The 14748-nt window shown below is 47.7% G+C and overlaps 3 protein-coding genes across 3 annotated transcripts; all 3 read left to right on the top strand.

Annotated features, from left to right (window-relative positions):
- Window positions 1-2953: 2953 nt before the first annotated feature.
- TGAM01_v204154 (hypothetical protein) lies at window positions 2954-5033 on the top strand (the record flags this gene model as incomplete). Its single annotated transcript, XM_018800706.1, has 5 exons — window positions 2954-3108; window positions 3169-3276; window positions 3429-3569; window positions 3958-4224; window positions 4424-5033. The coding sequence occupies 5 exons, from the start codon at window positions 2954-2956 to the stop codon at window positions 5031-5033; spliced, it is 1281 nt and encodes a 426-aa protein (XP_018666171.1).
- Window positions 5034-6749: 1716 nt separating this feature from the next.
- TGAM01_v204153 (hypothetical protein) lies at window positions 6750-7424 on the top strand (the record flags this gene model as incomplete). The annotated part of the gene is made up of 1 exon (XM_018800705.1): window positions 6750-7424. The coding sequence occupies one exon, from the start codon at window positions 6750-6752 to the stop codon at window positions 7422-7424; it is 675 nt and encodes a 224-aa protein (XP_018666170.1).
- Window positions 7425-13367: 5943 nt separating this feature from the next.
- On the top strand, window positions 13368-14043 carry TGAM01_v204152 (hypothetical protein; the record flags this gene model as incomplete). The annotated part of the gene is made up of 4 exons (XM_024549359.1): window positions 13368-13439; window positions 13541-13569; window positions 13795-13826; window positions 14018-14043. The coding sequence occupies 4 exons, from the start codon at window positions 13368-13370 to the stop codon at window positions 14041-14043; spliced, it is 159 nt and encodes a 52-aa protein (XP_024405944.1).
- Window positions 14044-14748: the final 705 nt, after the last annotated feature.

The following is a 14748-nucleotide window of genomic DNA, read 5'->3' as shown; positions in this document are numbered from 1 at the left end:
ATAGCAAAGCGTCGTGTGTCTCAGCAGCAGCGTCACTTCCGTGGCCGAGCCCCTCTCCCTCCAGAGCCCCAGCGCTCCAGCGTTCGTCTGCTTGCTCGTGTGGGTGGAATTTTCGTCTTGTGGGTAGTTCCAGCGCCCTTTCATACCAGGCCGGCCAACCAACTGGTCTGAGATCGAGCACACAGATCGTCTTTGGCCACAACGCCAGCGCCCACATCGAACGTCTCACACAGGCAATAGGCTCACGCCCCCCCTGTCCCTCGCCTAACTAATCCCCGCGCAAGCCGGACCTGGCTGTGCAGAGTCAAACTGTGTGAGCAGGAAGTGTGTGCCCACTAATAAGTCGTCCAACAAGAGGGCCAGGACAAGCTTGGACAAGGGAGAAAAAAAAAAAGCTCGCCCGCTCGCTCTCTCTGCCGCACGGCGTCCCGCGACTGACTCTTTTCTTCCATCACACATTCTTCCTCTTCCATCTCTTTTCCTTTCGTCACGGCTGCTACGGTTCTTCCCTTGCGCGTGTTTCGGACATCGGCTGAGAGAGTTACGGTTGTTTTTGCCGGCGCCTAAAAGTAAGTTGAGCTTCCGCACCCTGCCAGCCTTGCTTTTTTTTTTGGTGCCTCTTGTGAATTTTTCCCCTCTTGTCCGTGCCCGGAAGGTCGAATAGTGTGTGGTTCGCGCGCGGACGACGGATCAAAATTTCGAATTGGACGCTGCCCCTCCGACGACGGCAACAGAATCGCCAGTCTCGACCTCGACAAGCACCGAAGCAACGGCCAGGGCCTTGTGCGCTCGGCGACGAGGCCGTTGAAGCGACGCAATCGACGGATTCAGGCCTTTTTAGTGCGCGCCGTCCGCAGTGCACATGCGGCGAAAAAGTGCGGCGTCGTGTTTCCGGTTGCGCCGTCGCCGTCGCCGTCAAGACAAGCCCCGAAGCCCTCCAGGATCTTCGCCACGGCTAGATCGCGAGGATCGCTGGTGCTGCTGGGCATCGCATTGTCCGACCTCCCAAAAGCGCCATGCCTGGCCTCAATGCCATGCAGATTTTCTCTCCGGAAGCACTTCGGGCGTCTTCGCGGGGACGATGCACGATCTCCATCCGGCTTCACCCCACTTCGCCGGGCCCATAGCAGTGCGATTGCGGCAGACGACGAATTGCGACGCTGAGAGTTGATATTTACAAAAGAAATGGAATGACGAGATGCCCGGCGATGGGAGAAATCAATCAATGCGGAGGTCCGGCCTGTCGGTGCTGATGTTCCTGGCCAAATCTCAATATCGCAATGCCTGGCAGGATAAATTGCTGCGGCTCTTCGCACGAGCAGCGACAATGCGACTATGCGCCTTGACGGCTGCCACGCATATAATCGATATTTTGGGCCTCAGTTATTCCGAGTCGCTGATCAGTGAATACTCGGGCATTGGTGGACGGCATTGAAATGGAGGCAACGATTCGTTTGTGACGGCTGAGTTGTTGGTACGTGCTCGGAGCGCATTCGCCGTTCGCTCCTCCCGATTGGAACATCATATGGTACCGTCATTCTACGGATCGCCATAACTGGCTTCAATAGCCATTGACCTTGGCCAGCCTCGTGGCAGTCTCATCAACTTGGAGCAACATCTACGCAAAATATCTGATATATCACATGCCCATTATTGGAATGGCTGCGACGTCGAAAATGCCATCTTTTACTCGTCGCAGCTTTTCAACCAAGATAACGCAACCGAGAATATACTGGAAACACCCGGCTATGGGATCTGGAACTATGAGGGATGGTTCGCTTTGAAAGAACGTGGATATCAAAGACCGGCCACTTCTGAGGATACTCTCAGGGAAACGGATATGTGCTGGACCAATTGTGTCGCCGAATTGTCGCCCTCAAGACCAGGAAATATCCCTTGACGCAATACACAACACACGAGACAAGAGGGCTTTGTTATCATTTGCACATGATGCGCCTATAAAGAGCTGCAACCCACCGCACAGAATACTAATATTTTTCATCTAGGTTCTTCTTGATTTCGAGAGCGTTCCAACTGTTTTACCACACTCCTTTAGGATTTCCGGTAGAACAAACGTTCGGTTCCACGATTTCACGTTACGACTCCAGTTTCAAGAGAATATCCATATCCGCTTCAAGCATCGCTTCTGCCCCTTGCCATCTTGAACGCGGCGTGACGGCGTATTGACCATATCTTTACTCCTACACCTCTTTTCTTCCTCTTTGGAGTCCAGCTAGTGTGACTGGATATCGCTTCATTGCTTCGTTCTCGATTCTCATCTTCGATTCGGACGCTCCAACTCTATTTCCATTTTCTCAGGTTCGTCTGCGGCCGAGATTGCCTGCAGTTGGCAGCCAACAGCATTTTGGTACTGACAAGTCTGCCAACAGTCTTTGAGCATCTTCTTTGGCAAGATAGCCTATTTATAATTGGACTTGAGAAACATCTTACAGCTTGTTTTTGAAAGCATACGGCAATTGGTACGTGTTGACTTGTTTTTCACTTACTGCTCTTTTCCCATGCACCTCTATGCTTGGCAGCCTGGCAATCTTGGCGAGATACGAAAGCCCAGTGTTTCGAACAGTTGTCACCGACGCTCTTTCGATGCAGGCAAACGTTGCCTTAAGCCAAGTGGCACATTTCAGATTCTCGTGACTGGGCCTGGCGCAATAAGCAACTCTGTCCTTTTCATCTACACTGGTAGAAAAAGAAGGTTGCTCTGCGGCGGACCTTGCTCTGAACAATGGCCACAACAGCATAGCTAGGCACCGGCATCTAACTTGACTCAACCTCACAATGTCTTCTGCTTCTTCTCCCCCTTCTTTTTTCTCTTCCTGGGAGGCACTGCTGCAAATGATCAACTTCATTTGTTGTCACCTTCTCTTCTCATATATCGCCATAGCGCCTTTCATCGGTATTGTACATGTACTAATGAGCTTCGCTGCAGACAAGTATGGATCTCAACAATTCCTTTTCCGGGTCGCAATCTAACGGCATTGGTGCTGCTAGTCCAATGGCTTTCCAAAACGGAACCCCCCCTGCTACCGACATGTCAGCTGTCCCATCTCCCGCTGGTCCTACTCAGGACCAGGCCAAGACCACCCTTTGGTAAGATGAAGTGCAACCCTGGGATAGGCAAAAGGATTATGTGACTTACGAATGGACTAGGATGGGAGAGCTTGAGCCTTGGATGGACGAAAACTTCATCAAGGGCGTCTTCCTCTCTTCTGCCGGAGAGACGGTTAACGTCAAGGTCATCCGTGATAAGAACTCTGGGTAAGTTATACTGCCTTGTTATTGAGATTGGATCTCGCCGTGCACAACGCCACGATGGGGCCTCGTCTATAGCCGAAAAGCCACATCACGCACCATATGCCGCGCGTGCTATCCATTATAAAGGTACTTCCCAACTAACTGTTCTCTCCCAGTAACGCCGGCTACTGCTTCGTCGAGTTCCCGACTCCCGATTCCGCTACCAAGGCGCTTGGCCTTAACGGACAGGCAGTGCCCAACAGCCAGCGCCAGTTCAAGCTGAACTGGGCCTCTGGCGGCGGCTTGGTGGATCGACGGTACGTGTAACCCTTTTGAAATTAAGCCATGCGGTGTTCAGCCTTGTCTCTTTTTCTGCCCTATTTTTTTCGGCTGCCTTGCAGCGGTACTTGTGCTTGTACCTCCCCACGCAGTTTCTTGTGTGCCTGAAGCCTGGCCGGTACTTGCCCCAGATTTGCGGCGCCTCGGATTTACTTTCTTCACCACCTCTCCAGCGCAGCTTCATCTTTCTTTCTTACTTTTTTTTCCCCTTCTGCCTTGCTCTGCCCTGAACAGTCCATCGCTTGCGATTTGCGCTCTACTCTCTCTTCTTCGTTCATCCTCTCGCTGCTTCAGCATCCTTGCGTTTTACTCACTTTCGCTCCTGCTCCCGCTTCATATTCGGTTTCTAATGACTTCCAACGATAGCGACGACCGCGGCCCCGAGTACAGCATCTTTGTCGGCGACCTTGGCCCCGAGGTCAACGAGTATGTCCTGGTCTCGCTCTTCCAGGCCCGCTTCCCGTCGTGCAAGTCTGCCAAGATCATGACCGACGCCATGTCTGGCCAGAGCCGCGGCTACGGGTTCGTGCGCTTCTCTGATGAAAACGACCAGCAGCGTGCGCTCGTCGAGATGCAGGGAGTCTACTGCGGTAACCGTCCTATGAGGATTTCGACTGCCACTCCCAAGAATCGGTACGTCCCTCGCCTTAGCATTGACCCTCTGTTTTGACCTTCTTCACTTTGCACGTACTCTGCACTACCGAAAGGCTCCTATGAATCTTTTGTGCCCACCCTGGGCTATTATCTACTTGCACCCTTCCAATACGCCTACCCTTAAACTGTGGTTTTTGCAAAGAGCAAACTTGGCTAACATGGCGATTTTTCCTTACAGCGGAAACCACGGCTTCGGTCACGGACACCAAGGAGGTCCTATGATGGGTGGTGGTATGCCCCAGCAGCAGCAGATGTGGGGTGGAGTGCAGAACTTCCCCTACGGCGGCGGCGGCGGTGGAGGCGGTGGTGGTGGCAACTTCAACCCGGCCACCCAGATGAACCAGTTCACCGATCCCAACAACACCACTGTTTTCGTCGGTGGCCTTTCAGGATACGTTACCGAGGACGAGCTGCGATCTTTCTTCCAGGGATTCGGCGAGATCACCTATGTCAAGATCCCCCCCGGCAAGGGCTGTGGCTTCGTCCAGTTCGTCCACCGTCACGCCGCTGAGATGGCCATCAACCAGATGCAGGGTTACCCCATCGGTAACTCTCGCGTGCGTCTCAGCTGGGGTAGATCTCAGAACAACTCTGGAGTTGGCACTCCCTACCGCCCTGCTCCTCCTCCGCCTCACTACATGGGCATGCCTGGCCCCGCTCACGGCGGCCCTGGTCCCAGCCCATATGGCGGCCCTCACCACTTTGGTGGTCCTGCTCCTGGCCCCCAGGGCCCTTCAGGGCCTCCAGGTCCCGCTGTTCCCCCTCAGGTACGCAATAACAAAGCATAACATCATATGCTGTATCCCCCTTTCCCCTGTCCCTTCTCCATCTTCGATTTGAAAAATCAACAGAAAAGCTGACTACTGGAAACTGTTTTCTGTAGTAAAGTTTGAAGAAGCTGCTGGACATTACTAGAGACCGGCTGCGTCTTTTATCCAGACCTGTCACAGGGAATTGGACATGGTTTTGTCGACTTCCATTTGATGCTCTCTTTTCCTATTCTTCACAGCCAAATTGATGGGCTGACCTGGGGCAACATTGGGGCGTTGGACTGATTTGCGTCGTTCGGGCACGTCGTCTTTTGTCATTTTTTCTCACGTTGAAATTACCATTGCTTTGCGCTTTGACACGACACTATGCACCCCCCATTTTCTTGAGTCTCAAATCACGACCGGCGTTGGAGATTTCAGTTCTCTGGGGAACTGTCACCAGTCAATTTGATTACGTGCTTGATTTTATGATTCCCCTTACAAAATTGATGCCGTGCTTTGTTTGCGTGTGATTGCCTTTGTGCCTCTCGCTTTTGTGATGTGTGCAATAATTCCCCATGTTAAAGCTCCAAGTTTTTGTTTCTCTCTCTTCTCTTTTCTCTGTCTTGTTCGTCTTTTTCTGATTCTTTTCTTCTTTTGGCTTTCCTTACCTTTGATTTCTTTTTTCGTTTCCTCTGTTATCTCTTTTCCGTATTTTCTAGTATTTCCTTTCCGTCCTCCCACTGTTCTCTCATCTTCAGCCACTAAAAGCCAGACTTTGCGCATAGCGACAATAGCAATTCTCGAGCCTAGAACTTGCGCTGGTCATTAAATCTTCTTTTGTATAAATTTTCCATCCCTTTCCTCTATCTATCTATTCGCTTCTTTTCCTTCTTAGTTTCGTCTTCTCTCTTCATTACCTAATAGTGCGTTTCTTGCTCTCTCTCATGCCCACACTCTCTCTGTTAGACTGGTAGCAGCGGTAGACGCTTTTTTCTTCAATCTTCATATCTTTTGGCTGCCCTTCCCTTTCATGTTTGGACACTTTGATATTCCAGTAGCTATGCCGTTGCAAGCTTTTCTTTCTTTCAAGCCGCCGTTAAATGGTATCTCTAACTTTGTCTCAAAGCATGTATGCGGAGTGGCTCGCTATCTTTATTGCATTGTTCAAGCAGGCAATAGTTTGCGGATGGCAAGGGGTAATGCATATTCATTAAGCACTGTGTACAGCAGATATGCCTATATAAATATCTACAGGTACCTAGAGAAAAATACATGGGAGCATTAGATGGAGATTTTCGATTTTATGCTTGTGAGGCTCTTTGTCTAGTACCTATAGTATGGCTACTAACGACCTTTGCCTTCCATTTCTTGTATTAGCCGCTCTAATAAATCCCTTTCGCACTTTATTACATTCAAAGGGCGCGCCGATTAGCCTCCACATGTAAAGATTGTGCTGATTATTCTTCTGGCCAGCTAGAACTGCTGGATTGAGAGCGACACTAACTGTCATGGGGCCCTAGTCGCGGGGTAATATCACTTTTCGGCGAAGAGTCATGAAATGTTCCACTTTGCTTTGCTTGATCAAAAGTGCCTCTTGATACATTGACACTGAGCAGCTAATACCTAGATCCTATCTATATAAACTATAAGACTGGACGGAATAGATTGCAATTGTTTTCATTGCACTGTCGAAAAGATCAATGGGCATAATTCCACAGCCAGTCAACTCCTAGGATATACATTTATCTCATCATGTCATCCACGCCTTTCAATTTCCGTGTTGAGAATGCTCGAGACGAAGACTTGCCGCGATGCATGGAGCTTGTTCTCGAAGCGTTTGGGCCGTTCCCCATAATGCAAATCATGGGAGGGCCCAAGACACCAGAAAACTACAAATTCACTGCGGGACAGCACTTGACCGGCTTCAAAGAACACGCTGCAAAGTATCCCTCTGTGTGGCCGGCCGTCAAGTGCGTACACACGGATCCAGCTACTGGAGAGGAAAAGATTATTGGGTATGCGGAGTGGTTCGTTTGGGACAGGGTGAGGAGCGAGGAGGAGTACATGCAAGAGAATCACATTCTGCGCATGGAGTGGATACAGGATGAGGAGAAGAGGCAGAAGTGTCTTGAGTTGATTCAGCCAGAGGTGGATATGCGGAGGAAGGTTATGAAGGGGCAGCCGTTTGCGCTGCTGGGCTGGATGTGTGTTGATCCTGCGTATAGGAGGCGAGGGGCGGCTTCGGCGTGCGTGAAGTGGGGGATGGAGAGGTGTGCCGAGCTGGGGATTCCGGCGTACTTGGAGGCGAGTGAGGAGGGGATGAAGACGTATAAGAGCTTGGGGTGGGAGGTGTATAGTGGTGAGGGGGTTGAGGAGTTGGCGTTTCCGCCGATGATTTGGTGGCCTCCTAATGCTGTGAGGAACTAGGGCGGAGGTTGCTTTGGAGGTTGTGGGTATGGTTGTTCGAGTATATAGGATGTTGTGAGCGAGCGGATAATGCTGTATAGGTATTTTCGGGAATTGGATATATGTGGCTTGTATCCTTTTTGTGCGCGTAATCGAGGAAGTTGTGTTTGAGGATTTGATGTGGGTATAGATCGAGTTGACTCGGGTAGGAGATATCGAAGGAGAAGTCAGTAATCATTTATCTTTGTGGAAGACAGCCGAGTAACTGTGTGAACTTGCTAAGCTTGATCCACGAGGCAAATAGCCGAATGCTTATGCTGCTGGGAAGCCTAGAGTGCAAAAAGAGTCGTCCGAAAAAGGCCAACGTGAAACCGTTGATACCTTGTATACCAGGCTATGGCTCAAGTCAAATGGGAGGTAGCCTTACGTTCAACATTACTTATTCAAGGCGGCGCTAAGATTTCGAATAGGATTTATCTCTGTGTTAAAATGCGTGCATGTATAGCTGTCTTTTTCTTTATATCTTGATCTTCAGGGTTAGGGGTTTTGGTAGAAATGGTCTTTCGAGGTAGCCCCGATGGCGCAGTAGTTGATTCAACATCTTTGCAGTAAAATAAGACGCTGTTGTAAGGGAATATAGGCTTAACAAGCTGATCGCTTATGACTGGAAACTCCACTGTAATGAGTTCAAGCTGTAGCGCTTCGCCGATTTCCGTCTTGTATTCACAGAGGCTTGTTGCAGGTAATGGAATGTATCTCTAATAAATTGAAGTATCTTGGGTGTCGAGCTGATCTTTGATTCTTGCTTTTCGAGATAGCGGTTCGCGAGAGTCGTTACGGACGATGGATTGTTGTGACAGTACACAGTAGTTCTACAAGTAGCACAAACAAAATTGTCAGTAGGTTATATCTCAATAGTGTTCTGTAAAACAGACATGCGGAGTAGAGAAAGGGGAGGAAAAAAACATATCTTGATTAATATGTTGAAGGAATCCAATGCCATCTTGTTATCGAAGTCTGAGGAAATGGTACCATTCGGTATGGTCAAGGTAGGTTATTCCTTATATTGGACTTTAAAAGCAAAAAAAATTGACAAAGCCAAAGGATTAGCTCTGTTTACGATTAGCTATCACGTTTCTGTGGCAGAGTTAGGAACTATAATTGGTTGGTCATATTGCTTCAGGATCGAGCACAATCGATGACGGATGGAATCAACAGATGCTCAATATTTGGGGCTATCAGTGCGCCCATCTATTTTGGAAGCTTTCTAAGAACTTACCTTGTGAATATCCTCTTCAAATTCAATGATAGATGCCAATCTCACCCAAACTACATCCAGATGAATCCAAGTCGACTTGGGTGTGGAACGTGAGCCACATAGCATCACTCGTTCGGTGGCTGGATGTGGGAGCAAATTTTGGCTATAGCAAACATTCTGACATAAAAACTGGAACGTTTCTCGAAAGTATTATGCATCCAGACTGAAAGCTTGAGGTGATATCTCCCAGCAGCCGAAGATGTGTATGGGCGGATCCATCAGCGCAACACCAAGCCCAAAGAGACAAGCCGATTGGCTGCGCTTTGCAAGTCTGGCTCTGCACGAATGTATTTATTCTTCACTATGACAGCTTGTTGATCTGTGATGTTCGGAGCGGTAATGGGAAAACGTCGATGTCGAGTTTCGAGGGTTTTTTCTCGGCGATAGGGGCATGATGTCAGTGTTGGAATCTTTTGTATCTCACGGAAATCTTCCTAGAGATAAAGCAGAATTAGATCTTTGGACTTGGAAGCCAAGCAAGAAGAGTATAAGCTCTATGTAGTAACTTGCCAGCGCGTCTTCCAATTCTCGTTTGTTGGTCCTTTGATACACGACCAATGCAAGAGAATAAGTTTAGCTAAGCGGTACCGCTTTCAAAAAAGGCGATATTTCGATTTCATGGCTAGAAGGGTTGAGCACCATAAGTGCGAAGGGAATAAAATCGGCCAGGCCACCACAGACTATTGCCTAATAACTTCGACGGGCGACTTTCTCGCCGTTGAAGCAAGGAGAAAGTTGTTTTCGTTGGTGTCCATGCTGGCATTGCCACCTGTGGGTTCACGGGCAGTGTTGGTGTAGGGAGATGGAGAGCCGTCGACCACCACAAGGACCCCGTTTGCGATCACGTTGTCTTGTGTGACGCTGGCCCTATCCACAGCTTTTAATGATTTGGAAACGTAATATATGCACACCCTGCACTGTCTAGCTACTCGATAAATAATTATCAATAGTCTCGGATTTGAAGGTTGCAAATAGGCTTTGATATGCGCCCTGAAGCTAATCCAATCCTCGACAGAGTCCGCGCCCTGCAAGAGTGCCTGATCATCAGAGAAGAAGAAATCAGCGTTGGCACTGTCGCCGTTTTTCGAGGCCTCGATGTCAAGTGAATTTCCAAACGATAAACCAGACGGACGCCCATAATCAAAAGGTTTGCTCTTTCTTTAAGTTTGCTAAAAGCTCTTTACAAGTAATTACCTCTACTTGGTAGGTCCATCGAAACTCCCAAGCCGGCTCATCTAGTACTGTCTATCGCTTAGGTGGAGGCTTACCACCATAGCTTGCCTCCATTTTTTGCTATTTGTTGAGATGTATGAAGCCCCGTTGTTTTATTGCATCTATCAGAGGACGAATAACAATACTTCTAGTACTACAACAATTGTTTTTGAAGATATATCTTCGCCGATGGCCTATTTAAATATCTATTCCCATTTGAGTATCTTTTAGGGTAATATTTGAGCAAAGTCGTTGCTGGGAGGGCAATTTCAATAATTGCAGACTACAAACTTGTCCAAGATTGTAATAGCTTGGAGGCTCGTTGCTTTTCGTAGCCCAGAGTACTTTTGCCTCTTCTTCACGTGCTCTTCAAGTGATGACCCAGATGAAGCCCTCTCTGCCGCCGGTCACGATCACTGCAAATATGTGATATAATTTCTTCGACGCTTAGAGGGAAGTCGTAAGCTATCTGACGAGTTGTTCGATCTCGGCATCTTTGTTCGTTCAAAGTACTCTCATGTGGAATGCGCCGCTGTTGTTTGAGGATAGGAGGCCAAAAACAATCCATTTAATTTTTCGATCTTATAAGCACTATCTATCAACTGACGAGATAGCGAAGTGAAACTAAGAAAAGAATATTATACCGTTACGATGCTCGTTTCTGGAGACCACCTAGTCGCTGGCGTGGATCATTTCGATACGCCGCCGTCGCAATTATTGGGCAAGCATCGAACGGTACTCAATTCTCGACTAGAAATTTTGAAGTCGCGTGTCTTTTTGTTGGGCAACACTTGGAATCCATCTTTCAGAGTACTTCGATGCCGATGAGCGGCATTTGAGCCCGAGCCAAAACCAAAGGGGGCAGGAAAGATAAATTACACCTGGAAGAAATTGCTTTTGGGTAGAAGGGGAAGAAATCAAATAATGATAGAATGGACCAATGATATTTGATAGGGTGAAATGGTGATGCAGTAGTCCAGGCAGAAGAGCAGAGTAATCATCCAGTGCAGTGTCTGAATAATCGAGCGGCTACACACAATGCAACCACCCGGAAAGATTTTTAGCTTTCCTATCTTCTTTAGCTGCCGGCTACCGTTACACGAAATTAAAAGACTTTTTTGCTTGATTTTTGATTTTATGTATTTTGGCGATATGTTTCCAAAGGAGCATGCTTGCAAAACTGCCCCCAACGATTTCTACTCCATGCTCTAGGGTAATGCCGCCATTACCGTCACTAGATTGCGTACCAGCCAGAGCCTGTAGTCAATGTGACTCCGCCAAAGCTGATAATCAAAACCTCCTAGCATTTGCGTAGTTATATCTTCCGAATATTGAATCTAAGAGATATTAAGTCGCGATTTGGAGCGAAGTAGCAAGCTACCTATCTGTCGTTAGCTTTAGGTTGGATTTTAGGTTTCCCCGCGAACCACGGATCTAGCTTGGCAGCGATCTGGCGATCACTTTTGTGGAAATCTACTTGCTAGTCACCAACGACGTTCTCCAAGCTGGTTGGTGTTGGACCTAACATATGTCTTGACGAAAAGCAATCAAAGTACTCACGTCTGAAATTTGTAAACGTCTAGGAAGTAGCAAGACAGCGTCTGCCGCGAGGGCCGCAAGGATCATGACCACAAATGCGTAGTTCCAACTGAAATCAAGATCCAACGTAGCGCCACCAGATAAAAGGGGTAAAGAAAGCGGTGCTCAAATTTGAATCCAGAGTCTACGTTGTTCCCTTTACCCATAAAATGTGAAAGACTATGCAGCCTGGAGTGTGAAGAAGGCATCTGGAACTGGCGATAGCTTCATCTGTATGCCATGTCTCTAGCTGCACCTATGTTTACACCCCAGAGGATAGCTACAGAGACATTGGCACTCTAATACCTACGCAGCTGTCATATCAACTTTGGCTGCACCACTCCACCGGCATGCATACAATACTACTCCACACATCTGCAAATCGACAGAGATATCATGAATCGCTACAACAATAACTCTCATCAAGGGGGCCGGTTAGAACTGCATGACTGTGCGGAGACTTTTTAGGTTCAGCAATCTCCTTCACCGGAGCAAAAGCTCATGATGCCCCCCTCCTCGTCAAGGTCTGCCAATTGTAAATCGAGAAAACAATCACGACCCTCACCTTTGCATGGACTTCAGATGATTTGGCCAATGTGACGTATTTGTTGTGATCACGGAGCGGTCTGGCCAGGCCACTATGCATAAACTTGCTCACCATTACCGAGACAGCTGTGATCCTGGATTCTTATAGGCCAGTCTGGAGAGCAGGCTGTTTTATCTTCTGTTCACTTTGCAGCTGGCAGCAGATCATGGGGGCCCGCCTGGTGATCTCGACAACTATATAGACCTCCCTCCATCCCACTCGCCTTCTCTTCTTCTTTTCCTCCTTTCTTCTCCTCATCCCGGATCCCAAGATAAGTCCCATGGGCAGAACTCTCAAGTTTCGCTAACATGGTGGGGACTCTGGGGGCTTGGGAAGTGATTAAAAAAGGGTTCTTCTAAAGCGCTGGGCTTCGGCCTGGTTAGCACCAAATGTAGACAACAATTTTTTTATGATCCCAGAAATCTTCTTTTTTTTCTCTCCTCTTCTTCTTCGGTCTTCTTTTCCCTTACACTCCATTCTCTTCTCCTCTTCCTTGTTCCATTCCTTGTTCCCTCCTCCCCTCTTCTCTTTAGTTCATGATACTGCTAACTTGTTTTTCTCTCGTAGATTCTGGTTCGGTTGGCTCTCAAATGATGACAAAACAGGGTTCTTGATGTAGGCTACTACTAGTAGCTGATGCGCGTAAAAACTTTGTGTCTGATGATCTTTTGCCATTTCCATGTTCTCTCTCCTCCTCTCTTGTTCTGTTTCTTTTTGTCCCTCTGCTCCTGTTATGTTCCCCCTCCTCCTCTTCTCTTCTTCCTGAGTCTCTTCTTGTCTCCCCTCCCCTTCATCCCGTCCTCCTCATTTGTTTTCCCGTGTGAGCGCTCTCTCTCGTAGAACAGTAGTGGGCTTTAAAATTTCCGCTTTGTTTACCCCCTTGATTTTCACTTAATGTTTTTTTCTACAGGTACGCCTACTTTTTTCTTTTCACTTCTTCTCTATTCTGTGTTTTCTCCACCCCCCCTTGATTGCACTGCAGATGTGGATCACCAATCAGTTTGATTTCACTTCATATTTCACTTCACTTCCCTTCTTTGCGAAGCCGGAGTGGGTTCTGGTCAAAGTCAGCTGGAGCACTTCTACCTGAGCCCAGCAAGACACTGCCGATTCTATTCTCCCCGAGCACCTAATTCCTACTTCTCCATCTTCATCATATTGCATCGACATCGCTGAGCACCCTCAAATCGTCTAGTGGTTTGGGTTTGCTTGTCTTCTTCCGTGCCTGGTAAATTACAATCTTTCCTTCTATCATCTTCTGCCTCCTAGGATGACGATGCAAATCATACGACGGCCTTCTGGGTCTGCTCAGGTAATGGAGTCGGCTCTGTTACCTCCATGGGTACGATATTTTGGTTCTTCTCTTCTGACCATCTTCTTCTCTCACAATCACCTTTTGCCTTTAAATTTCAGTCCTAGATACTAATTACCTTCTCATGCTAGAGCAGTCACAATCTTCTTCGTGGCACTCGGTGAGTCTCTTCTCTTTCTTTTTCATTCCTTTCCATTCTTGTCTCTGGATGATGATAAAAAAGAACACAATGGCCATATGCGTGCGCAATAGAGCCAAGAGGAGACGTTTTTTTCTCGACTCTGGTGGGTGCGAAATCAGGGTTCTTCTGACACCAGACTCTTGTTTTTCACTGTATTTCAACTTCAACTTCCAGTCATAGATGCTAATTATATTCTTTTTCTAGGGATTCGCGACCTCTTTCTACGGAAGTTATTGGTGAGTCATCTCTTTCTTTTCTTCCTCGCGTCAGGATGATGAAAAACAAGAACACACTGTCAGTATTCGTGCACGATCGACTCTTCTTTTGACTCCAGTGGGTGCGAAACCAGGGTTCTTCTAACCAGTTTTCCCTCATGATCATCTTGGCTAAAATCAACCTGCGGATGCTAACTGCTTCTCTCTCCTAGGGCCTTGTTGTCCTTTTCTACAGTGACTGTCTGTGAGTAAATTCCATTTTCTCCTCTTCACCTTGGGATGATGAAAAACAAAAACACAATGGCAACATGCGTGCGCGATCGAGTTAAAAGCGGACTTTCTTCTCTTGACTCCGGTGGGTGCGAAATTAGGGTTCTTCTGACCATATTACTCCATCATGATCACTGTGGCTGCAATTGTTTTGCGGATGCTGACTGCTTTCTTTTTCTAGGGCATCCATCATGCTGTATTTTGGCAGTCTTTAGTAAGTCGATATTTCTTCTCTTTGCCCTGTCCCTTGGAATGATGAAAAACACAAGCACGATGGCCTCATGGGTGCGCGTTTGAGATGGCAGAGGATTTTCTTCGACTAGCTCTACTGGGTGCGAAACAGGGTTATTCTGACCACACTTTTCTTCATGATCTTTTTGTCCTCATCTTGTTTAACTGCGGTTGCTAACTACTTCCTTTTCCTAGGACCTCCATCATCCTCCGCCTTGGCAGCCTTTGGTAAGTGACCTCTTCTTTTCTCTTGTCCCTTGGAATGATGAAAAACACAAACACGATGGCTTTATGAGTGCGCGTTTGAGTCAGTAGAGGGTTTTCCTCGACTGACTCCAGTGGGTGCGACACAGGGTTCTTCTGACCTTACCTTTTTTCGTGAATTTCTTTTCTTCATCTTGTTCAAATGCGGATGCTAATCACTTTCTTCTGCTACTAGTCG

Source organism: Trichoderma gamsii, assembly GCF_001481775.2.
Source record: "Trichoderma gamsii strain T6085 chromosome Unknown Scaffold_11.2, whole genome shotgun sequence".
Taxonomy (NCBI): Eukaryota; Fungi; Ascomycota; class Sordariomycetes; order Hypocreales; family Hypocreaceae; genus Trichoderma; species Trichoderma gamsii.
The sequence above is the reverse complement of the archived record's forward strand: the minus strand, read 5'-3'. Positions and strand labels throughout refer to the sequence as shown.